Here is a 25652-nt window from a genome sequence, read left to right as displayed (position 1 = left end):
TAAAGGCAACTCCAGTGAGTAAGCACTGGTGAAGTGGGCCTAGAAATTATTAAACTCCAGCACTTCCCTGGGACTCTGCAGGGGCGGGGGGTTCCTTCTCTTTAACCTTCTCATGGACTCGGATGACTCCACCTGTTTCACCTGACCACCTGCACTACGGAGAGTTTGGCTTCTGATCTTTTACATACTCGTCCAGCACCTTTTTCTGGCCGTCGCTGACTCGGCAGCGGGGTCTGCACCTGCACCCCCCGTGCCCCAGGCGTTGCCCCCGCAGTGCGGTACGGCTCGGAGGTACGGTCAGGCCCCCTCTCCACAAGCTCGGCGGTCCCACTGTGTACCCCTCCCCACTCGTCACTGCCCGCACCCACAGTTCAGCACTTTGGCATCATAAAGTTCCAGTTTCTACTGTAAGGTGTTTTTTTTTCTCCATAACCTCCTGCTTTTTCCCCTCACAGTCTTCCTGGTTTTGACTGTTTCCCTGGTGGTTTAGATCCCCAAAGGCTTCAGTCCTTTGCACATCACTCGCAGAAGACCCCAAGGAAGAGCTAGAGAGGACAAAATTGACCCCCACCACGTACTGCCAGGCTCAGGTCCTTATCTGGGGTGCGAGGAGTTACAGGGGCTTCTGCCAACACAGGTCCTTGATGGTGGTTAATTTCTGCACTGAGCTCCACCACCCGCTGGCTGCAATGTGTATTTTCCTCCTGCCAACACGGGCAGCACAAACACATCTGTGGGCTCCTTCTCCTCCCACACTCCCACAGCAGCGCCTGCCCAACACCCCAGCTGAACAGCCCCAGCTCCCTCAGCCTCTCCTCATAAGACAGATGCTCCTTCCTCTCCTGTCCTTTCACGGGATGCTCCTCCAGAGCACTCACAGCCCAGCCACCGCCCTCATCCCCAGAACGTACCCCACACATCACCTCTGGCCCAGACCCATGTGCCTGCCTGAGGACACAGCTCCCTCCCGTCCTCCTCTCACTGCTCGCCAAGGATTCTTTAATCCCACTTCAGAAAGCTTTGACTTGCAGCACTCCCCAAAAACGTGGACCATTTATGGGACCAGCGCCAGCCACCCGACCCGCTGCGAGCAGCGCAGAGAGACCTGTCCCAGTCTGTAAGCGTGGCATGGAGCCTTCAGCATTCAGGGGTCTCGCTGTCCACCCCAGCTTCCCTACAACACGCTCCGTTCGCTAGAAGGCGGCTCAGCAATATCACCCCGCGCATCCCTGCCACCCTCCTGCGCCTCTGCAGCTTTTTGCCAAGCTGCAGCGAAACTCGACGGAGGAAATCAGCGAGACCTGGCCGGGCTGGAGAGCTGGGCGGAGAGGAACCTCAGGAAGTTCAACAAAGGCATGTGTAGAGTCCTGCACCTGGGGAGGAATAACCCCATGCACCAGTACAGGCTGGGGACTGATCTACTGGAGAGCAGCTCTGCAGAGAAGGACCTGGGGGTTCTGGGAGACAACAAGTTTCCCATGAGCCAACAATGTGCCCTTGGGGCCAGGAAGGCGGATGGTGTCCTGGGGTGTGTGAGGAAGAGTGTGGCCAGCAGGTCGAGGGAGATTCTCCTGCCCCTCTACACGGCCCTGGTGAGGCCACATCTGGAGTAACTGTGTGCAGTTCTGGGCCCCCCCAGTTCAAGACAGACAAGGAACTACTAGAGAGAGTCCAGCAGAGGGGTACGGAGATGGTCAGAGGGCTGGAGCATCTCTGCTACCAGGAGAGGCTGAGGGAGCTGGGGCTGTTCAGCTGGAGAAGAGCAGACTGAGGGGGGATCTCATCAATGCTTACAGATACCTTAGGGGTGGGTATCAAGAGGAGGGGACCAGACTCTTCTCAGTGGTGCCCAGTGACACGACAAGGGGCAACGGGCACAAGCTGAAACATGGGAAGTTCCATCTGAATATGAGGAGGAACTTCTTTGCTGTGAGGGTGGCAGAGCCCTGGCACAGGCTGCCCAGGGAGGGGGGGAGTCTCCTTCTCTGGAGATATTCAAACCCGCCTGGACGCGATACTGTGCAACGTGCTCTGGGTGACCCTGCTTGGGCAGGGGGTGGGCTGGATGATCTCCAGAGGCCCCTTCCAACCCTTAACCACTCTGTGATTCTGTGAAATCCACAGCCGAAACAGCGACTGCTGCCCAGCAGCCTCTGCCGCTCGGGGGTGCAGCCGCTGCCTGCATCTCTCTTCCTCTTCACGGAGCAGCCTGCTCCTTGTGTCACTCTCCAGCAGCATGTCCTTTAACCACAAGTGAAGCAACCGATCCCCCACCAAGGCACATCTGCTCCAAGTCCATACCACAACAGGGAAAAAAAAATGACACCTTCAGCTATATAAACCAATAAAGACTGTCTGATTTGGTTTGCCCCCGTTGCTACCCAGCGAGCTCCCCACTGGGTTAAAGACTGGTGACATCTGCTAAAAAAAAAAAATGTCAAAGAGTGAGGAGAACAAAACCGGGTAATGAATCACAGCGAGTGCTCGGTGCAGCTGGAAGCTGGCAAAGTTACTCTGGCCCCTTGTGCATCGCCATCACGACACAGGACACACCGCGAGGACAGGCTTCTCCTCTTCGCATCAGATAGATGAGCCGAGACCAACGGCGTGAGGTTCAACAAGAACAAGTGCCGGATCCTACACTTGAGCCACAACAACCCCCTGCAGCGCTACAGGCTGGGGGAAGAGTGGTTAGAAAGAGACCCGGGTGTGCTGATCGACAGCCCAGGCTAAACATGAGCCAGCAGTGTGCCCAGGTGGCCAAGAAGGCCAATGGCATCCTGGCCTCTATTAGGAATAGTGTAGCCAGCCGGTCTGGGGAAGGGATCGTCCCTCTGTACTCGGCACTGGTGAGGCCGCACCTTGAATCCTGTGTCCTGTGCCCCGCACTTCAAGAAAGATGTTGAGGTGTTGGAGCGAGTGCAGAGGAGGGCAACCAAGCTGGTGAAGGGTCTGGAGGGTCTGACCTACAAGGAACGGCTGAGGGAGCTGGGGGTGTTTAGCCTGGAGAAGAGGAGCCTCAGAGGTGACCTTATTGCAGTCTACAACTACCTTAAGGGAGGTTGTAGTGAAGTGGGAGTTGGCCTCTTCTCCCGGGCAACTAGCGATAGGACAAGAGGGCACAGCCTCAAGCTTGGCCAGGGGAGGTTCAGGTTGGACATTAGGAAGCATTTCTTCTCAGCACGGGTCATTAGCCATTGGAAGGGGCTGCCCAGGGAGGTGGTGGAGTCACCATCTCTGGAGGTGTTTAAAAAAAGCCTGGACATGGCACTTAGTGTCCTGGTCTAGTTGCCATGGTGGTGTCAGGGCAATGGTTGGACTCGATGAGCCCAGAGGGCTCTTCCAACCTGGCTGATTCTGTGATTCTGTGATCAGACTCATACACAGTGACCCACCGCCCCATCCCCTGCAGCGTGCAACCTCGGGGTGCCGCGGGCACCTCGCGCCCACCGCGCAGAGGGACCTTGTGCCGAGGGATGTGGAGGGGTGATGGACGCTCCCAGGGATCCCCTCAAACAGGCAAAGACATCGCAGCATCTGCTCATGCCTCTCCAAACCTGCAGCCCTGAGCCTATCACAAAGGCCTCTGTCCTGACCTGGCTCATAACATACAGAATTTCTACCCTACCTGCTTTAATGCATATATTTATTTATGCACTTGTGGTCTTGATTTGGGAAAAAACATCAGATGTACTAGATGATCTCTACGGTCCCTTCCAACCCAAGTCATTCTATGCTTCTATGATATTCTGCAAGCACCTGAACACGGGGAGTCTTACACTCCCACCACCGGACCAGTCCCCACGTGGCTGAAACTGGCCCCGCAAATCTCTCGCAGATTTTCTCCCATTTCAGAAAACCAAGCACTGCTCTGCGACACCCCCCCGTTCCGCCGCAGCCACCGACCCTGTCTGCACGCCCCGTTTTAGCCAGGTTTCCCCAGGGGTTCAAGACACCAATGCAGAACTTCTCCTCTTTTCTCTTCCACCCCTGGAAGAGTGCCCCTTCCATCCCTGGCACCCTTCTCTCCAAAGCAGTGTTCTCACTAGGAAAACACCCAGGACACAGAACAAAACAGGACCGTAAACCCTGCACTGGATCTGAGGAGCATCAGCCATACCCAGCCCCAACCACCGTGCTCGTTTCCATCCCCTGGACCAACAAAAGCCCCCCGAGATGCAGCACAGCAGACAGCTCTGCCGTCCACACTCTGTTTGTGGATGGGGACGCCTCTCCAACGTTCTACATTTCAGGTGGCCACAGACCCAATACAACGGTGACTCTTCGCCTCTTCGCTGGCAGGAGGGAAATGTTCCCCAGTTGGGAGGAGGGTCTGGTCAAAAGCTGTGACACAGCCCCAGTGATTTCTGCAACACCCGGACAAGCCCCTGCTCCTCGAAGAGGTCCTGCCTCTGGCCACCGAAGGTCCCTGGCTGGGCTGTGACCTTGCCCAAACAGGACCAAACCCCACGGCAGCAGACGGCAACGGGGGACGCCCGCAGCTCTGTCACGTCACACGCACGCAGCATCCACCCCGGCCCCCACCAGCACACAGCCCCCACCAGCACACAGCCCCCGCTACCTTCGTCCCGCTTGCGCTTGTTGGTCTCAGTGCCGGGGGAGGCGATGCCCAGGATCCCGCTGATGGAGTAGGACGAGCCTGCGGAGTCGGTGCTGACGGAGGACACCTGGGTCACGGACCCCGTGGAGGCTGCAAGGCGAGGCCAGGCGGTCAGCGGGCAGGACGGCACAGGCGCCAGCCAACCCCAAAGCCACCGGCCCCCGCGGCATGACCAAGGTGGGCTGGGGCTCTGCTGGCCACCACGGCCCCTCTGGCTCGGGAGGGACCCCTGTCCCATCCCATCCCATCCCATCCCATCCCACCCAGCCCGTGCAGGGCTGGGAGCAGAGGCACGGCCACTGGGCCGTGCACTGCGGGGTGGGGGAGAAAGAAGATTTCTCTCCTCTGTTTTTTTTCCTCAAGGAGAGACATCCCTCAAGCCGCTGTGGCAAACTGAGGGATGCTTTTCCTCCTCTGAGATCATCCCCTCCCAGGGACCCCTCAGCCTCGGGGTGCAGCGTCGGCTGAGCTGCAGCTGAATTAAAGTTTCGGAAAGTTTTGTTGCCTCTTCACTCAAGGCTGCAAGTGCACAAAGAATTATGGAAGGGATGGCTGATAGATGAAAAAAAACACATTCAAAACTACTTACTGACTAATGATGCAGAAAATGTTATGAATAAGTACCCCTTTCTTGATTTATTACTTTAATTATCTGACATTCTATAGACCCCCATTAGTGGGGGTTTTTTGGTTTAGATTTCAATTTTCTGTCTCATGGTGAAAGCTATTTATCATAATAATCAGTAAAATTCAAAACCTTTTAGCAGTATTTATAAAATTCATTTACTATGTTCAGCCCTTGGAGAATGACAAAGAAGGCGCATTAGCACGTGTGCTGAAGTGTTTTATGCAGAATTATCTGTCCATAAGAATGATTAAAAGTTCTTTAGAATATTTGTAATCCATTATGCTATTTTTTTTTTTAATTTTTTTAAAAAAAAAAAAGTTTTCCTTACCTATGCTGTGACTGGAGGCTGGGACCTGCTGATTGGGCGGCTGCTGCACCTTCGTCCGTATGATCCTACGAGCAGCAGAAAAGAAATGACTGCTTAGCATTAAGCATGCAATTTTTTTGCTGGTTTTTTCAGTTCAGGACACCTACATCGGTACAAAAACACCTCTCTGCCTGTTATCCCCTCGTCACCCGCTGGAAGATGGAAGTCTGGTGGGCAGACCCATCGTGGTCCTGCCTCCAGCCCCTGCCGTCGGGGACGCTGGGGTGACCGACTCCCGTACACTCTTCGGTTAAGAGCAGCCGTGCAGGTGCTCTGCCCAGCGCCCGCTGGCCGATGCGGTGTGAAAAAAAGAGAAGACGGGGTCTGAAATCCCTCTGGAGAATGTAGAATTTCGCCACTGGCTGCAGTGAAATCGGGACAGGCTCCGAGGAGGCACGCGGCTCCCCCACCGCACACTTCCCTGCCTGACACGCTGTTCTTCTCTCTTTAACCAACAAATTCAAATTTGGAAGAGGGGAGTGAGGGGAGGCATGAGGTAGAGGTACCTTCACAGGAACAAACGGCAGTTGCTTGCTTGAAAGACACCCCATGGGCCAGCACAGGAACCACCACCGGTGACGCCCAGCCCCGTCCCAGAAGAGGACACGCTGCTGTCCCCATCCCCTCATGTCTCTCTGTACTCGGCACTGGTGAGGCCGCATCTTGAATACTGTGTCCAGTTGTGGGCCCCGCACTTCAAGAAAGATGTTGAGGTGTTGGAGCGAGTCCAGAGGAGGGCGACCAAGCTGGGGAAGGGTCTGGAGGGTCTGACCTACGAGGAACGGCTGAGGGAGCTGGGGGTGTTTAGCCTGGAGAAGAGGAGGCTCAGAGGTGACCTTAGTGCAGTCTACAACTACCTGAAGGGAGGTTGTAGCGCAGTGGGAGTCGGCCTCTTCTCCCAGGCAACCAGCGCTAGGACAAGAGGACACAGCCTCAAGCTTGGCCAGGGGAGGTTCAGGTTGGACATTAGGAAGCATTTCTTCTCAGGGTCATTAGCCATTGGAAGGGGCTGCCCAGGGAGGTGGTGGAGTCACCATCTCTGGAGGGGTTTAAGAAAAGTCTGGACATGGCACTTAGTGCCCTGGTCTAGTTGACATGGTGGTGTCAGGGCAATGGTTGGACTCGATGATCCCAAGGTCTCTTCCAGCCTGGTTGATTCTGTGATTCTGTGTGATTCTGTGTCCAACTGCAGGGCCTGGTGGGGGCTGGCGGGGGGCTAGGGCCGTTAGTCAGCCGGCTTTTGGCCACCATCCCCGGAGCAAAGCTGCCGGGTGTCAGACATCTTCAGAGGACAGGTCCACCAGGGCCGGAGCAGCCAGCCCGGCGCGGGGGTCAGGGGAAGCTGTGCAAGCAGCTTCGCTGGGGGAGCGCAGCCAAGGACCCGGGACGGGGTGAGCAGGAGCAGCAATAACGCCCTGCACACGGGAAGGGCGTCCCGGGGCCTCCCGACACACAAACGTCTTCATCTCCGGAGGGACGGAGGACCGGAGCCCTTCGACGCAGCCGGGCAGCTCTTGGCTTATTTGAGCAAAACTAATCGCAATGATTAATTAAGCCTTAATCACACAGAGTTGCTCCTGCTGCGGAAGAGCGGCTTATTATTAATATTAATTAATGTTATTAATTAATAATAATAGTTATCATTCACTCATATACAGAGGCAGCAGCAGGACGGGAACCGCACCGCGACGGGGCAGCACCTGGTCCGCAGCCCACCGGTCCGTAAGGGCCCCGTGAGCAGGGGTCCACATCCCCGGTGTGTAACACCCCCGCAGCAAAGCCTGGAAGCGTACACCTCATTGTAAATACGATGTAAATACGGGCTGCAGCGTGGAAGTGGGAGGATTTAGCACTGAGGCCAAGGGTTTTGATGTGGATTCCAGGTTTCTTGCCGTGATAGCTCGGTCGGGGTTTTCGGGATGTGCTCCTAGATGGCAAAAACAACTCCCTGGGTAAACAGCCTGACTTAAAGAGATGGCGTGCGTTTTTAAAAAGGGGTTTCACACCTTTCAGAGCAGGGAGAGACCTTAGCCACGGCCACAAGCAGAGGAGAAAGAACGAGCTTTGTGGCCAGATAACTCGGTGGCGGATCATGGGACAGCTTTCTGACGCAATGGCAGTGGGTGTGCAGACACACACGGACACAGCAAGAGACAGAATATGGAAACTGGCTCAAAACACGACTGGAAGCTCCTCAACGTCTCTTTTTCCTAGAGCTCGACTGCCTTTTTGGCAGGTTTTTGGAGGATGCTCGCAGCATCAATGGCTCACAGCAGCGATGCGTCTCACCCGGCAGGGCTCGAGCTGGCTTTCACGGAAGCAGAGTTTGCCCTTGGTAACTCGAGGTCAGTCAGAGCAATGTTTTCCTTCCCTTTTCCTGATGTCCATATTATTTCTCAAACCCTTTTTAAACCTGAAAATGCCACGTCCGTAGGGTTACTGGGTGCTGCTCCGGAGCCCCAGCGAGTCAGGAGCTCCCAGGCAGCAGCAAAGGCTGTGCCTGAACTGACCCATTTTCGCTCTTAAACACACAAACCTTTGCCCCCACGCTCAGTTCGGCAAGGCACACCGCTCTCTGCGACGCCGCGGAAGCCACGCCGGCTACTCAAGCGGCAACTCCATGAATGCAAATCAGGTCGGGATAGCCAATAAAAGAATATTGCATCAATTTATTTCACGTCCACGGACACAGATGGGACTTTACAGCTAGATGCATTCGAAGAATTTGCATGCAATCGCACAAGTGAAAACCATCTCGCCAGCGCGGCGGGGCCAGAGCCCAGCGCAGGAAAACCACAGGGCTCGGCGTGCCAGGGGCGCGGGTGGGCACGGGGCTGCCCAAGCACTCTGCCCTCCCGGTGTTAATCCCTTATTACCGGTCTGGCAGGGCTGGAGGTAGAACAGAGTGTTTCACTGGGGTTTTTTTTTCAACGCCAGCTTTAGACACCCTTCGACTCGGAAGCGGGTGAGTAGAGAAGGTGTAACTGAGACGGACGCCCGTTAGCGTAGCTCCAGAGCGCTCTGCAAGCCCGCTCCTGCCCGGCAAGGTCAGGGCAAAACCCCCAAACGCAGGACTCAGGCTCCAAATGAGACCGTCCTGCATTTTTTTTCACAAAGGCAATTCAAGGCCGCTTAAGTGTGTCCACGTAACAAGCAGATGGCGGAGGCACCCGAAAGCCACCAGCCAAACCACCCCGGTGGTCACCAGCGAGGCCTGCGACTCGCGGGCTGGGGCGAGCACGGGGACGAGGCAAAGGCCAGCAGCAGAACCTGCCCTCGGTGATAATCGGTGTCACTTTGGCTGCTCCCTGGCCCCAAACGTGCCACGAACACGCGTGCCGCCCGCACCGCCCGCGAACATCCCCATACACCCCGTCCCCCTGAGGAGCACCCCTCCCCGGAGCGCACGGACCGCTACCTGTTGATGGAGCTGACGCTGGGCACGGTGTCGTTGTCGCACACCCGCTCGGCGAGGAGCCTGTCCCTGATCTCCCAGGCGAACATGGTGGGGTTTTGGCGTTTGTATTCTGCGATTTTCTCGACGACTTTGGGTGTGGCGACCTTTGGTTTCGACCCTCCGATCACTCCAGGCTTAATGCTCCCGGTTTCGTAATACCTGGGGCAACATCCAAAACAAAGCTCTGGTTATCACAGACGGACAGGGAACACGCTTCGAGGTTTACAGAGAACACGATTCCGAGGTAACCAAACTCCAGCAAACCCTGAGATACATCTTCACTTCCACATACACATTTTCTGCCTATGCAGTGCTTCATCACCTAATAGATTAACTTATAGTAATTGGAATCGGGCCTCCGGATACAATATATATTTTTCTGTAATAGCGAGACAAAAGAAACAATGCAAGATTAAAGGGCACGCCGGGATCCAAAATTAACTGAAAATGCGTGTTATTAATCAGCGGTACTGGCAATAATAGAAACAAATCACACCAAAGACCACTTTTTGCAGTGGACTCTTCTGTAGTAAATTACTGTTTCTACAGAAATTCTCTGTCATTAATATCTACAGCTTGTTACCATTTCATAGTGAAATGAAGGCCAGGTACTGTATTTTATTTGCACCTCCTGAATAAATACGCCGGCACATCTTTTCCCCATTTTATGGTTTTAATACACATCTTATGGTCTTAACAGTTAATATTTTTCATAATCTGTTCTTTTTAACATTATGTTTTTAGTAGTTTCCATCACGAATTTTGAGGAAAAGGGAGCTGCCCACGTCCTGGAGGGGTTCAGCTGACGTGGGGGCTGGTTCCTGCGACCAGTCCTGTTGCCCTTCCTCGGGTACAACACCTTTACCCACACCAGCAGCTCTGCTGATGCCACGCCGGGAGAGGTGGAAGCCCGGACCCCTAAACCGGCAGAAATCTGCCCGATTTCTTCACGTGCAAATCACGCAAGAGCGATTGCTTTGGGCAGCGCTGCAACAATACACCACAGCTGAGATCCCCGGCCCTGCAAGTCTCCCCCTTCTAATAAATGAAGCCTCGAACACGCCGTTAAGAGCAGAAGTCGTAACTTATCCGGGAACGGAGCCCAGGATGAGACCATGCCCCTCCGTGCTGCGCTCTCAGGGAGCGCGATGCACCAGACACCCTCCCAGCCAGGCATTTCTTTGTCTCTTGTGAATTTTCTCGTGACCAGATGAAAAATAAACCCCGTGCCCCAGCTGCCCCGATCCAGCACGTCCTTCCCGTGCAGAGCAGACCCCGACTCCGCGAGCCCAGGCGCCCACCGAGCCGCACTCTCCCAGCAGCTCAAACGTGCCCACTCGCTGCCCTGTGCCCGTATTTCTAGCGGGCAGCTCAGAAAAGACTCCCAAGTAAGAGCACAAGACCGCTTATTAATATATTTTCTCTGCAGCTACTTGACACACCCGTTATATAAAAAAAAAAAAAAATAATTCCTGAATCTTTGCAGCATGAGCAGAGCACAAACAGGCTGCGCAGCCAGCGTCCGTCTCGCTGTAACACGCAACCGTGTTCATCAAATTTCTGCCAAGCTACCGGATTTCAATCGTTCTGGGAGAGCTCTGCGCGCAGGGCCGAAAATTCCTTTAAGGAGACTGACACCGCGTTGCTCGTACGTGTGCTCAGACATTCTGGATGCAGATGTGCACCCAGACCCACCAGTCTCCACGAGCCATTTCTGCAATATCAGTAATGGAAAGCGTCAAGTGTCAGAGATGCGTTAACCCTCCTGCTGTCCCTAAATGCAGCACGCTTTAGGGCAGAGGGGTAAAATTCAGCTCCTCCCGTGCTTCCTGAGGACATGACAAAACGATGGCAAACTTGGACCACAAACCTGCTGAGACCTTGCACCCCTGGCCCCTAAACCTTCGCTGCTGGCACCTCTCCTGCGAGGAAGGCGCAGAAGGAAGCCAGACAATACCGTGAACGCTACCAAACAAAAAGTCACGTTTTTTCTTAGTTCCAGTCAAAACGATGGATTTTTACAAACATTCCATAGTGGTTTTGCCCAATGGTCCCTCGCCGCACCCCGACACGGCGCCCGCGGTACCTGCCCCGCGGCGCAGGGCGGCCCGGCCGCGCAGACCGTCGCCAGCAGCTCGGGAAGCCGTGGCTGCGCAGGCGAGGCGGCGTTTCCACGGCTGACTCGCCACGGTGGGTATAAGCCGTCACGGCCAAGGCCCTCGCCGCCACGGTGCTGAGCACACGGTGGGGGGACAAAGCCCTGGTGCCCCCCCGGACAGCAAGACCTCCACTCCCAAATCCTCTCCCCGCCGCCCGCCCTCACCACCTCGAGCTCTGCAGAGGCACGCACACGCCAACGGGAGGACGCGCCTCGCATGGGAGGGCGCAGGATCGGGCCCCGAGCCTTTCTCCCGGGCAGCCAGGATGGGGACTGCTCTTGCCCCGCGCCGCCGCCGCCACCTCCCTCCTCTTCGCCCCAGCGACGAGGCCGGGAGCAGCCGAAGGGCCTGCCGGCTGCGCAGCACGGGCACCCCCGACTCCCGTCTCCATTTTAAAGTCAAGGACGGCGGCAGTCAGCTTCATTTCACGCACATCAGGTTGTGGGGGCCTTTTGCCCCCAGCCAGTGCAGGTGAAGCGTGGGCACCCCCGCGGTACCCTCCTCGGAGGCGTGAGAGTTTCACCGCTGCTCCCCTGCCTCTGGATGTTTTTTAAGTCTGTGTCGAGGACTGAAAAATTCTGACCACAAAATTCCAAACGTAAGGATTTATCATAAGGATTCCCACCTTTCACACACGCAAAAGCACACACACGCAGAGCTGCAATTACAGTGACATTTTACCCACTGTAATTATTAGCTAAGAAAATAACGAGCTATGAAATTCCAATTTATTGTTGACAACTTTAATGACAAAGCTCTGGAGCCTCACTCTTAGCCCTACAGTGCAAATACATCTAACGGTAGAGCTGTTCAAACTATCAAAGTAAAACCATTGCCTGGCAGGTAAATAAATTGCCCCTGGCTTAGCTGTACGTTGGTCCCGATGGGAACTGGTGGCAAGTCCGCTGCCGCGGAGAGCATCACCGGCCGAACCGCGCCGGCCAGGCGAGGCAAAGGCCGAGCGAGACAGCCCACGATGGGCACGTCTCCGATAAAGCCCGTGGAAAGTTTTCCCCTCTAAAATAGCAAAGGCATCGGCATCCTCAAACCTGCACCGGGAGGAAGGCGTGCAGCTGGCTCGCGCAGCTCTCCAGCAGCGCGCCGGGCTGGGCTGGGAGGTGGTGGTCGCCCGTTACGGCCAGTACAGGTAAGAGGGGGCTAAGGGGGAAAGAACGCCAAGAGCTACAGAACCAGGGGCCCACGACGCTGCCAGGCCAGCCTGATTGTGAACGGTTAAATTGCCATGGAGAGGTTGTAAATGCTGCTAATCCAAGCAGATCCCCTGCGTGGTACCACAAAAAAAATTTGCCTTCACGGTCTCTGCAGCTGTGCTACGTCCAGGAAGGCAGACTGGTTAAAAATTGGAAATGAAAAAGATGTAAAAATAAAAATAGTAAAATTCTAAACAATTAAGTTAACTGTGAATGTTTAGTAAATAGTTCAGGAATTAACTTTTCCAGATTATCAAGAAAAACATGTTCTTATAAAAAAAAAAAACCAAACGTTTTCCCTAAATATAAGTTGCCCAGGTACCTCAGAACACCTTGGGAGTCCAAAACCATTTTAATACTATAATGTACACAAATTATGCTCAGATTCATTCACAAGATCCAAAGAAGCAAGGATGGTATTTTTGACCTGAATCTATTTCAAGTTTTAAAACAAAATCAGGAAATTATATGAATTATATGAATTCAGAGTTTAATTTCCTGTTGCCACCGTGGTTCAAGCAGCTCCAGCCTGAACAGGGGGCTACTCCCAAAACTAAGATGGTTAATAGTTACTTATGCTATTCTGCGCCCTAATTAAGAACGTGTTCCAGCACAAGGGTAGAAAAAGACGTCGAACTGAACAGTGGGACAGACCGCACAATAGCCTGTGTGAATGAACACACGGCAAGGTTGATGCGATATATAATGGCATTATTGCTAAGAGAGTCTTTGTCAGAAAGCAAAACCAGTAACTTCCACAACTTCTGGGGTTTTTCACCATTTTACTGAAGATGTCTCCCAGACTCCTGCACTCACTCAGAACCGGCAGGGGCAGGATAAACGCCCCTCTCCCCACCGGGCTGGTTTCCTGAGGTTCCCACTACTCTCCATTTGTTTGCAGCCTTCAGCTAAGGGACCGGCACTGACAAGTCTGACGGAGACAGAAGGATTCGTCGTCCCCCGCCCTTTACCTGCCAAGTATTTTGCTGACGCAGCCGTGGCTGACGCGGAGCTGCCGGGAGATGTCACACGGCCGGACCCCTTGGTGGGCGAGCTCCACGATCCTTTGGCGAACGACATCTGGGAGGGGGCGGCCGTTCACAAAAACACCCCCCAGCTGATTCACGCCTCCGTGTCCTGAAACACACAGGGGAGGGGGAGAAGGGCAGGAGAAGAAGAGCTGCGTGAGTTTCGGACGTTTCTGCAGGGCAGTCTCCCCAGCCCCGCGCTCCCCGGCGCTGGGCATCGCCTCCCCAGCGTCGGTCCAGCCTCCAGCTGCTTTTCCCCAGGACCCGCAGCACGGAGGCGGTCACGGCCACGCTGCCCGCGCTGCCGCAATGCCCCTGGCCGGAGGGGAGGACCCTCCCGCCCGACGGCAGATCGGTCCCCGTGTCTGCGGGGAGCCACGCAGCGATGCCTGGTCGTCCTCCTCCTGAAGCCAGCGGCCGCGTGCACCCGACTGTGAACTCCGGGGACAGGCCTGGGGCTGCCCCGTGGAGAAGAGGCTGCTGTGAGCCTCTGCCCAGGAAGCCAACCGAAAATAAGGCTGGGCGATCGCTCAGCCTACGCGCTATTTCTGTCTAAGCACGGAAGGGGATACCTGAAATTAAACACGCTTTGTGGTTTTTTTTTACCAAATGCCTTGGCTTAATCAAGAGGAAAAAAAACAAACCAAGAGTATGATTTCTGCTCTTATAATTTACAGCAGTCTTGTTATGATCCCACAAGTGAAACATGAACACTCAGGCAAGCCCAGTACATTACTCCTGTTCTAGCAGGGTTGCACTGTCAACCTTTAGCAAGGTGAATCACATATCTGGTGGGAAACAGCACCCACTCGGACCAACAGTAGTGGGACTGTGTAAAACCCATGAACATGTAATAATCCCATGTATCGAGCGAGAAAATACAGTTAACCCTCGTGTTGTTAATCATCCAAACTACTTAGATTACAGAGGAGTGGAGAAACTGAAAATAAGCAATAGGGGCAGTACGGATGCCAATTCTGGAACAAAAATAATACAGAAAATCTCTCTGTTTGCACAGGGCTTGAACAGTACTGAATAAGCTGACAAGCCAAACGCCTTAGTGTTTAAAAAAAAAAAAAAGATTATATAGAGCTATTTTTATTTAAATCTGGCCATTTCACCATTGATAAACTGCTGTCAAACTTCACAAACACCTTCTAAAACTGTCAGGACACATAATGAATCCACATGAAATACGTGATTGCTAAAGCCTGTGGCGAGCAGACAAGTGTCAGCTCTGCCTTCCTCGCTGCCAGAGGCAGACCTCGGCTCGCCCGTCCCTCCTGCAGCCCCGGGCTGCGGGGAGCAGACCCCGGGCGTCGGGGTGCCTCCGGCTGCCCCTGCCCAGGGACACGCTGGGGCTGGGACGGTGCTGCGGCCGGAGCAGGGACACCCCGATGGCCGAGGCGTGCAGGAGCACCCTGCAGCGCTGCAGGGAACGAGACCTCGGGCTTCCCATCTATCAGCGGCTGTAACTGCACAAAACCACGCGCGGTGCTGCAAATGTGAACGGCGAGATGCTGCGGGGGTGATCAGGGAAGGGGGGAGATGGGAAAAGAGGAGAGGAAAAAGGGAAGGAAAGGAAAAAGGGAAGGGAAGAAAAAGGAAAGGAAAGGAAAGGAAAGGAAAGGAAAGGAAAGGAAAGGAAAGGAAAGGAAAGGAAAGGAAAGGAAAGGAAAGGAAAGGAAAGGAAAGGAAAGGAAAGGAAAGGAAAGGAAAAAGGGAAGGGAAGAAGGAAAGGAAAGGAAAGGAAAGGAAAGGAAAGGAAAGGAAAGGAAAGGAAAGGAAAGGAAAGGAAAGGAAAGGAAAGGAAAGGAAAGGAAAGGAAAGGAAAGGAAAGGAAAGGAAAGGAAAGGAAAGGAAAGGAAAGGAAAGGAAAGGAGAGGAGAAAGAAAGAGAGAAAGCAAGCATTAAGACACGCGTTTCCTCACGGCAAGGGCTGATTCTCCCTCCAGAGGCAGTTCCCAGCCCCGGGAGGCCGGCGGGGCCCGGGCCTGCCCAGGCCGAGTGCATCCGACCCTGCGGCCGCCGGGGGAACAAAGGCTGGGGCCGCCGCCGTCCCTCCCGCCGCGCCGGGGACCCCTCCCCGAACCTGCCACCGCCTCGGGAAGCGGCACCGGAGCCGGGCCCGGCTGCCTGCCCGCCCGGGGTCCCCCCTCCGTCGGCTGCCGCGCTCCCGGGACGGCTGCGGGAGCTGGCGGGCGCCGGGGACCCCGTCGGGCCGGGGGGCTGCGGGAGGCGGGGGGCCACAGGGCTCGGTGCGGAGCTGGAGGAACGAGGCCGGGGGAGCGGGGCCGGTGCGCGGCTCCGCTCCCCGCTCCACAGCCCGGAGCCCCCCGCAGGGAGCGGGGACGGGGCGAGGCTCGGGGGTGCGTTCGGGCGGGGGGAGCCCCGGCGCGGTAGCGGTCGCGGGGTCCGCGGGCCCTGCCCGGAGCCCCGGGGCAAGCTGCGGGCGGGGCGGGCGGAGGACGAGCCGTCCCGAGCGGCGGCCGGTCCCGGGGAGCCGCCCGCGGGGGTCGGGGCAGTCCCCACTGCCCCCCGCCCGCCCCAGGGGCCCCGGGACGGCGACGGCCCCGTGCTCTGCCAAGCGGGACGGGGACAACGCTCCCGCTCGGGGCCGCCCCCGCCGTGGCGTCCGGGCTGCGCCGCCGGCCCCGCTCCCCCCGCCGGCCCCGCTCGCCCCGCACCGCTGCCCGCCTCCCCCGTCCTCCTCCGCCGCGTTTCACCGCGGCCGCCTACCCCCCGGGGAGCAGCGGGTCCGGGGATCGTTTGGCGGCGAATAGCCCCGGGGGTCCCCCCCGCTGCGGCCGGGGGCCGGAGCGAAGGCACCGGGGGTTCGGTTTTTTCCCTGCTGTGTTGCCCCGAAATTCCTGCGGAAGGTATCGATTTTCCAGGCTGCGAAGAACCCCGCCGCCGCTTCTCCCGCCGGGGGTGTCCAGCCCCCCGCGTCCCCCCGCACCCCGCACCGCGGGCTTTCCGCCCTTAAAGTTCTCCTTTAGAAAACGCGGTCTGGTTCAATGACGGGAGAAAAACAAACGCGGGTGTGAAAAGCTGCGCTGTCGCGGGAGGGAGAGCCCGTTTTCACGGGGGCGGCAGAACCGCGTTACCGGCCGCGGTCCCCGCTCCGGACACCTCCCGAATCGGTGCGACGGGGAGAGCGAGGGGGGGAGCGGGCACACAGCGAGCGAGGGGAAGGCGCGGAGAGGCAGGTTTCCAGCCCCAGCGCTGGATGGTTTGTTTTGCAAACAAATTTCTTTTCGCTGAAGGGCTGCGATGCACCAGGAAACGAGATTAGTTCTACCTTAAATTTCCTCGCCCTCTCTCGCCGTAATGCAGCGTTTAACTCACCGTGAGAGAAGATGTCATTTCACATAACACTGTGCTAATGGATAAGTCTTCCCCGACCTCTCGAGCACAACAAATCTCAGGCAAGCCCATCGCGCACGACCCGTTAACTCAACCAGCCCCGCTGCCCTCTCGTCCTCTGCAGCGCTGCGCGGCGCGGAGCTGCCCAGAAATTGTTTCGCCTTTCTTCGGATGGTTAAGAAAAAAAATCTTCCCTCCAGCCCCACTCCGTGCCGTTCGTATTTGTTTGCCCCTGCTCTTTTTTTTTTTTCGGTTGCTTTTTAATTAACGAATATCAAAATGTTGAAATAGAGCGAGAATATCGTATAGCAAACTTTTCCGCTTGCCGGAAATACCGGCCGGCTTTCTTCATATGTGTATATATATATATATACATATATATATCTTCAACTATACATATATAGTTAGGCAGGTGCGTATATCTACGTGTATATTTAAACACGTATTTACACTGGCTCTTTCCCTACGGGAAAACACACCTCGGACAAACCCGGTGCCCGCAGCACCCCGCCGCCGTCCGTCCACCGACAAAACCATCCCCGCGGCGCGGTCGCCCTTCCCGAGGAGGGGCACGGCGGCCCCGGCGGCTGCGGGCCGGGGCGAGGTGGCAGAGCAAGCCCCGCGCCCCGGGGCCGGCGGCAGCCCGGATCGTCGTTTGTCCGGACCCCGCAGAGCCGCGGGGAGCGGCGGCCCGGCGGCCCCGTCCGCGATCGCGCGGGGCCCGTCGCGGCCGTCAGAGGAGCGGAAGGAGCAGCCCTACTTACTATGCATCGCTGCAAACGGGTCGTGCTTACAGTGTATTTCCATCGGGGCGGTCCGGGCCGCGGCGGCCTCGCTGAGCCGATCTCGATTCGCCGGCGGCGCTCGGGTGTGGGGCTGGGGGAGGGGGCCGGAGGAAACAGCCGGAGACCGACCAAAAAAAAAAAAAAAAAAAAAAAAAAAAAAAAAAAAAAAGAAAAAAAAAAAAGAAAACCAACCAAAACGCCGACGAGTCCCGCCCCGAGCGGGGCCGCGGTATCCGACAGCGTCGGCCGAACGCGGCTCCCTGCGCCGCTCGCAGCGTCCGGTGGCTCCGTCGAGGGGTCGCGGAGCGGCCGCCCCGGGCTGCGCCTCCGCCCCCGGCCGGTCCCCGGGCGGCCGCCGAGCCGCGGCACCCGCCTCCCGGCTCCGGGCCGGCGCTGGGTGCGGAGCGGGCGGGCGGCTGGGTCCGGCGGCCGGCAGCCCGGGGCTCCCGCCTCGACGGCTCTTTGTGCTGGAGGCGCCGGCGGCTGCGCGGCGGCGGCGGCCGGGGCGGGCGGCAGCGGGGGCGGGCGCCCCGTCCGCGGGGGCTCGGTCCCGGGGCGGCGGCGCGCTCCGCCCGTGCCGGCCCCCCGCCCCCCCCTCCGCCGCGCCGCTCGCAGCAACTGGCGGAGCCGGGCGGGGCGGCGGTGGGCGCGGGCAGCGGCGGGGGAAGGTGTGCGAGAGGGCGGGGAGCGGGGCGGGGGCCGGGCTCGCCTCGCCTCGCCGCGGCCCCGCGGGACCGAGGCGCCCCGTCAGCGGCCGCCGTCCGACCTGGGGCGCCGGCGCGGCGCGCCCATCGCCCCCGCCGCCCGCCCGCCCGCCGGGCCGCGGCCGCCCCCTCCCCGCCCGCCGTCGGCCGCCGGGCTGCCGGGGCGGCGCGGCGCTGCCTGGCTCGGGCCGTGCGCCCGGCGCGCTGCCGGCCCGCGGCGGCGGCGGGGGTTGTGCCGGGCGCGGGGGCGGGGCGGGGCGGGGCGGGGCGGGGGCTCCGCCGGCTGCCGCGGGCACCGCCCCGGGACCGCCCCCCCCCCCCCCCCCCCGCCCCCGCCGGCCCCGCGCCCCGCGGAGGCGGTGCTTCAGCACCGCGCGGATGGACAGCGGCGCCGGCGGGGGGCGGGGCCGGCCCGTCACTCACCGCGCCGGCCAATCGCAAAAGTTAACTTGCCGGCGCCCCGCATTGGCCGCCGGGCGGCGCCGCTGCCTATTGGGCCGGCCACGGGCCAATGGCGGCGGGGGGCGTGGCCCTCCCCGGGTGGGGCGGGGGCGCAGCCACGCGAGACCGGGGGTGGGGTGGGGGGTGTCCGGCGGGGCGGGGGGCGACGCATGGCGGGGAGACCCCCGGGCCCTGGGCGTGGGCCCCCCCCGAAGGCCGGGCCGACGTCGCGTCCCGGGGCCGTGGGACCCCCGACGGGCGGACGTCGCGTCCCGGGGCCGTGGGACCCCCGACGGCCCCCTCCCCGTGTACCCGGGAGGGAGGGGGGACGGCGGGGCGCGGGCTGGGGCCGGGGTCGGTGCGCCCGCCCGCGCTGTCCGAGGTGGCGGGGGATCGGCGCCCCCGGGAAGGGCCACGCTGCCCGGTGGGCGCCGTCGCGCTCGGGGCCGCCGGGTTCCCGCTGCTGCCGCCGCCGGGACACGGGTCCTGCCCGGGCGGCGCTGGCCCCCGGCCGGGGCAGCAGGCCGGTCCCCCCGGGCCGCGCCCGTCCCGCCGCGGGCGAGCCTGGGGCACGGCAGAGCCCAGCCGGGACAAGCCCCTCCTGCTCGGCTGCCGCCCCGTCGACGGGACGGGCGTTGCCGGCCCCCGCTCCGCCGCCGCCGCGGGCGTGGCGGCACGGCGAGAGCTTTGGCCGCCGCCCCTGGGCGAGTGCCCCGCGGCCCGCTGCGCCCACGGCAGGGCCGGGACGGGACCCCCCTCCGCGGCAGGGGACGGGCGGCCGCGGCAGCCGCCGGCGGCGGCGCGGGGCGCGGGGCGCGGGGCCTGTTTTCGTTGAATGCCAAACTGCCGGGCGCGGCCGAGCCGCCGCCGCGGGGCCGGGACGGGGGGTCCGGACGGAGGGGGGCGGACCGGTCGGGGGACGGCGAGGGCCGGATCCTTCGGCAGCGCTGCAGCCGAGCCCGCAGCCGTCGGGCCTGTCCTCCCCCTCCGCCGCTCGGTACCTCGGCACGGCGTAGACCCCGGGGTGGGGGGCCCCGGCCTGCGCGGAGCGGGGGAGAGCGGGCGCTGGCGGGCACCCCTCCCTGCCCGGCCTTCATCCCTGCCTTCATCCCTTCATCCTCCCCTCCTCCTCCTCCCCCGCGGGTGAAGCCCCCCCGGCCCGACACCCCGCAGGGATGCGGCGGCGGCCTCGGGGTGCTGCCCCGCCCGCGCTGCCCTCTCTCTGCGCCCGCCGGCCCGGGCAGAGCTGCCGGTGCTGCCGACCCGCCGCCCCCGGCACCCCCCGCCCCCGGCCGCCCCCGCCGCGCGGGGCGCCGCCATGAAATGCTTTATCGATTAAACGATTATTCAGGCGATTTACCTAATAAAAGGCCCCATCGATCGCTTCGGAATTACATTCCGCCACCGCGCCGCGAGGCCGCCGCCGCGCCCGCACCCGCCCCTGGCCCCACGGGCAAGCGTGGGACGACGGGGCTCGCCGCGGCCTCTCGCCGGCTCCGGGTCCCCGTCCCCTCGCCCGCCCGGCCCGAGCCGCTGGGCCGGCGGACACCCGGGGCCGCTCCCCGGGACAAAGGGGTCTCGGCAGCCCCCGCGCCGCCCCGAGGTCCCACCGGGAGCCGGCCCCGCCGCCCGCCCCGGCCCTGCTCCGCACCGCGGCCCACGCGTGATGGGCCGCGGCGGCGGGTCTCGGCGTCCCCCGCGGCGCCCGGCCCGAGTCCCACCTGTGCGGCCGGCCCGGGGGGTCGCGTAGGTTTTCTCCAGCTCCATCCCGGCTTCTCAGGGCTTGGCGAATCGGAGAGAGAGAAAAGTTTCCACGTCGGTTTGTTGTCGCCTTCCTTTTCCTCCTTTTCTCTTTTCTTTTTCTCTTCTCTTTTCCTTTTCTTTTCTCTTTTTCCTTGTCTTCTGTTTTCTTCTCTTTTTTCTTTTCTCTTATTTTCTTTTCTGTTTTTCGTTTTTTCTTTTTCTTTTTTCTTTTTTTCTTTTTTCTTCTCTTCTATTTTCTTCTCTTTTCCTTTATCTTCTTTTCTTTTCTTCTCTTTTATTCTCTTTTAGTTCTTCTTCTTTTTTTCTTCTTTATTTTCCCTTTTTTTTCTTTCTTTTTTTTTTTTTTTTTAAGGTCTCTCGCAGGTTGGAATAATTCAACTCTTCCGCTCCCCGCCGAGCTTTTGCAGCTGATCACTGAGCTGAAACTAAACGTTTTAGGTGGAAAAAAGCCTCTGAAGGAACCGTGAAATGATTAAGAAACTAAAGAGCTCCTCGCCATGTGAGATCATGTCCTGTTCTCTAAAACATCACAAGATGTCCCCAGACGCAGCCAAAACCCAAGAAAACTCTGACATCTGTTGTAGCAGGAATCAAAGTTTGCTCGCAACCAGCCGCCCCCCGAGCGCTCCGCTGGCTGCGGAGCGGCGGCACCGGCACCGGCGGCGGCGGCGGCACCTGCCCGCTCTGCCTCCGCCAGCCCAGCCCGTCACCAACTTTTCAGCAGAACCGACTTCCCCTTCCCGGGCCGGGGGGTGACGCCGCAGCCCCGGGGCCGCGCTCCCCGCCGGGCCGGGCCGCCGCGGGGGCGGGACCGGGAGTTGCCTGCCGGTGCCTGGGGGTCGGCGAGGAGAGCCCCCGCACCCCGCATCACCCGCTGCCCTGCCCTGCCCTTCGCCCCTCGCTTGGGGACAGCCCTCAGGGGTCGGCGCGGAGCCCGGGGGGCCGGTGGCAAGCGGCCCGATGGAGGTGCTGGGGGGGGGGGCTTGGGCTGCTCTTTACCGGCCCGGGGGGTCCGCCCGGGCTCCCCCCGCACCTCCCGCTTGCACGGCGGCCTCCCGCCGGTACCGAGCCGCGGCTACAGACCCACAGCCGCGTCCTGCAGGCCTCGGCGGCGCGGGTGAGGGCGGGGAGAGGGGAGGGGGAGAATTCACCAGGCCTCGATCGCTCCCAGATTTATTTTTCAGCAAAGACGACTCGGGGAAAAAAAAAAAATAACGTCGCTCCCCATCCCAAAGGACAACATGAACCTCGGCCCCGGGGCGCCTGCCGCGACACCGGAGGCCCTGCCCGCAGGGCAGGGGAGCGGAGGGGCTGTCGGGGGGGGCACCGCTGCCTGCAGGCAGGGACGCGCGGGGGGACAGGGCCTCTGCGGCGGAGACGAGCCGGGCCGGGCACCGCCGGGAAGGAGCGACATGCTTGGATTTGGTCACGAGAGGCCGGAAACCGACTATTGCTCTGACCTCCCCGGCAACGTGCCGGTAACGGGGCTGCCGCTCGCCTCTCTCGGCGCAGCCCCGCTCCCCCCGGATCCCCCCGGCAGCGGACAGGCACGCAACTCTGTTTCCTAAATCTCCCCTTTTCTCTCCGGCCCGGCCCCCCCGCACGGCTCGGCTGCGGGGTCGCGGCCGGGCCCACCGGGGACCCCCAGCCGCCCGGCTCCGTCCCGCGAGCCCCGCGGCTGCAGGGGGGCCGGCTCCTGCCTCTCGCCCTTTTTGCTTCCCTTTTCACCAACGTTTCTTCGCTCTCATTTGCTTACACAAAAATAGCCGCCGGCCAGAGCCCGCTTTCCGCCGGCTCGCCCCGAGATGCGGGCCGCCGTGCGACCAGCCGCCCCGGGACGGTCCTTCCCTGCCGCACCGCCCTGGGGGGAGGCGGCCCCAAACAAGCCAGGCAAAGGGACTCAGACCCCCACCCTCCCGATGCTCTGCCGCCTCGCCTCTCCCGGCCACGCCGGCCCACGGCCCCGGCAGCGGCGGGGAGCCCGGGGAGCGCTTCTCCGGCCTCACGAACGAAAACCACATTTTATTGTCCTAAAAACAGGCCGCGGGGGGCTCCCGCCTGCCCTCCCGCCTCGGCAGCGGAGCCCCCGGCTCGTCCCGGCCCGAGGGGCAGCGTGTGGGGTGGCGGAGGGGCTGCGGTGGGGCCCGGCAGCTCCGCGGGGTGCGCGCCCGCGTACGCTCTTGCGGGGGCCGTGCCCGCACGGGGGCCGCTGCCCCGGCCCGGCTGCAGTCGGACCCGTTGCCCCCGGGGCTGTGCGTGTCTGGCCCCGCTCCGGCACGCCGTCCCGGCTGCCCGGACCCCCCGCCCGCCGTGGCCCCGGCGCCGCTCTGGCGTCCCCGCAGGCGCGTTAACGAAAGCAGCGCGGAGGCTTCCGCGGGCCCTTGCGCTGTCCGCTGCGGTGGCGGCTCTGGCGTGCAAGGCTCGGGGTGAGCCCTGCGCCGCCCCCCACCCGCTCAGACCCCCGAGGAGCGGGGCTCGGCACCCCGGGCGCATCCTGCGCCCCCGCTGCGCCGTGACGCGGGGTGCTGTCTAAGGCCGGCGGTGAGAAAGCTGAGCCCCCCCCAGGAATGGCCCCCGCTGCCCCAACACAGGGGCAACGCGCCCGGCCTCCGCGGGGCCGGACGAGCCGGGCAGGGCGCGGGGCGGGCGTCGCTCCCCGCATCGGTCCCCGGGAACCGCCGCCCGCTCCCCCCGGGAGCAACTTCTGCCGGGGCTGGAGCTGGCACCGCGGCTGCACCCCCCGGAGAGGGACGCCCGGAAGCCCCCGCCGCGGAGCCGGGGCTGCAGCCGGAGGGTCGCGGGTGCTGCGGTGCTGCCTGTGCACGGAGAGAGGCCGGTGACACCGCGGCAAGGAGGAGAAACCCCGGCGCGGCAGGCATCTGTGGTGGGAGTTTTCCAAGGACGTTTGTTGTGACCTGCCCTCCCTCAGGTGTCCAGAAGATCTGGGCCCAGCCTAACCTGGTGTCCTTTCATCTCTGGTGCACAAGGCTGGGAGGCGAAAGGATAACACACCCCCCCCTCCCCGCAGGGCTCGTGCACGCTGCAGACCTGGGCACTGCTCAAGGCTCGGCGTCACACGCCCGCAGCCAGAACCGCCCGAGCAAAGTGTTTGCATCGCCTTGACTCGCCAGGCACAGGCCTGCTTGGGTCCTCGGGCAGCATCCCTTTCCCGAGGCATGGGTAATCACAATTTTGGGGGTGTGGAGGGGCAGGGGGTTGCTCAGAGCATCCAAACCCCTGTACCACCTTCGAAGTTATTTGTGTTTTCTCACATGTCTGTACAACACACCAGTACCAAATGTAGAAGAGGGGGAGCGCTACCACAAATGATGGTCTGCCCCTCAGCCTAGGCAGGATTAGGGGGTGGGGGTTTTACTGTTCTAGCAATAGCTGCCACTTCTCTGCAGTACCATAGTCTCTTTTTCCTCTGATGTCTGTCATTTTAAATTAAAAATATGGGAGATCTACTGGTGATCGCGGCCCAGTGTGCGCCCATTGATAAAACTGAACTCTCAGATGGGTACGCTAATTAGACTGAAGTAATTTAAAAGGTGTTAGGCGGATAGTTCTGTAAAGTTGAGAGCGTTTGGGTAGCATAACCTAATATCCTCAGTGATCTTTAGAGAGCTGTCCACGGGAAGCCATCGGGAAATGAGGCTTGAAAGATGACAGCGTGGAGAAGAGGCATCCTGTCAGCAGCAGCGTGTGCTGGGGTGGTCCGCGTGGAAGCTGTCTCCCCAGATGATGATCCAGCAACTGGAGATTAATGGGGAGAGATGTCGACAATCTAGTCAGTGCTCCAGCTCCCAGCCTGGCCAGTCCAGCGAGGGGGCAAAGCCGAGGTGGTACAGCTGACAAAACCAGGGGGTTTTATTTTTGAGAGCGTGAGAGGAGGGCCGGAAACGCGAAGAGACTTCTCTTTTTCAGTCAATAAGCATTATTACTTTTGCTCTGCCCTCACCTACCACCAACTGCTCTCCCAGCAGCGCTGCCGGTTGTGCCGGGCGGTGAGCGGCGCGCTGGGGGTCCTCGCCGGGTGCGTTCGGCAGAGCTGCCGCTGCCCCGCGGCCGGGAGCACCGCGCAGGGCGAAACGCTTTTCTGAAAGAGCTGCCGGCAGCTTTGCTGCCGCACCCCGAGGGCAGCTCCTCGCCACCCCTTTCTGCGCCTCCGGGACTTACTTTCTCCAGTCCCCAACCATACACTGAGCAGGGCCTGCGTTTTCAGAGATAAATTTGTGTTGAAGCAGAAGACCAGCCTGGTTTATGACAGCAGTGAACAGCCTAAACCCTGCTCGTACCTGTTTTATCAGCCGAGTGTGCAAGGGTTCAGGGCCACAGTGAACGCTTCAGTCCCCTCTCTCAGTCACTTTCACTGATCTCGAGTGTGGTTATTTTGATAGTTAAAAAGACATGGTTTTAAAAGTCAACTTTGCAGAACTTTCTGCCTGGTGACACGCTTACGTGCACAGCTGAAAACGCGCCAGCATCCGAGCGAGGCCAAGCCATGCCAGATGCTGGCTTTTACCTCTTCCTGAGAGCTCGGTGAGAAACCCCACCGTACCCTCTGAGATTACTGCAGTGACGTGGTAGAGCGAGGGCCTGGCCTCCTGGGAGCGCAGCACGGCCGGACTGCAGGGCTCGGGCTTCCCCGGCCCCTGCTCCTCGCCCAAACCCGGCGGAAGAGCGTGACGCAGGGCGCCGTCGGCAGCAGAGCTGGTGTCCTCCGGCCCGTGGGGCGTCCCGGCACGCTCCCGGGGAAGGCAAAGGGATCAGCGCTGCTTTCGGGACCAGAGCACAGAGCAGAGGAAGCAGGCGCCCGAGGGGTGCAGACAGCCCCCGCCTCGCCGGGGAGCCGCAGCCGGGCCAGGGGAAGGCAGGAGAAGGGAGAGGTTGCCGAGCCCTTTGCCACACAGGAGCCCGAGGGAGGTGCCGTGGCGTGCCTGGGGACCACACCACTCTGGGCAGAGCACAGAGCAGGACTCCGGTCTTCGCAGCTGTAGATCAGGAGCCTCATGAAAAAGCACCCTCAAAGTCACACAGAATCACAGAATCAATGAGGTTGGAAGAGCCCTCTGGGATCATCGAGTCCAACCGTTGCCCTGACACCACCATGGCAACTAG

General features: G+C 60.4%; 1 protein-coding gene across 7 annotated transcripts in view; it reads right to left on the bottom strand.

The window, feature by feature from the left end:
- PAX5 (paired box 5) overlaps positions 1-20534 on the bottom strand; it is a 111419-nt gene extending 90885 nt beyond the window's left edge. For 3 of the 7 annotated variants that reach the window (XM_068420146.1, XM_068420148.1, XM_068420151.1), the window contains exons 1-5: positions 20489-20534; positions 13415-13580; positions 9035-9232; positions 5578-5642; positions 4583-4711 (exon numbers count right to left, since the gene is read on the bottom strand). In XM_068420146.1, coding sequence (XP_068276247.1) covers positions 4583-4711; positions 5578-5642; positions 9035-9232; positions 13415-13580; positions 20489-20534 — 604 coding nt within the window. Of the gene's footprint in view, positions 1-4582; positions 4712-5577; positions 5643-9034; positions 9233-13414; positions 13581-17601; positions 17673-20488 lie in introns of those variants that run through there. The other 4 variants (XM_068420147.1, XM_068420150.1, XM_068420152.1 and 1 more) reach the window with 3 other exon arrangements.
- Between the last annotated feature and the right edge of the window lie 5118 nt (positions 20535-25652).

The sequence above is a fragment of the Nyctibius grandis genome, chromosome 30 (assembly GCF_013368605.1).
Source record: "Nyctibius grandis isolate bNycGra1 chromosome 30, bNycGra1.pri, whole genome shotgun sequence".
Lineage (NCBI taxonomy): Eukaryota > Metazoa > Chordata > Aves > Nyctibiiformes > Nyctibiidae > Nyctibius > Nyctibius grandis.
This window is presented reverse-complemented; position numbering and strand designations above follow the sequence as displayed.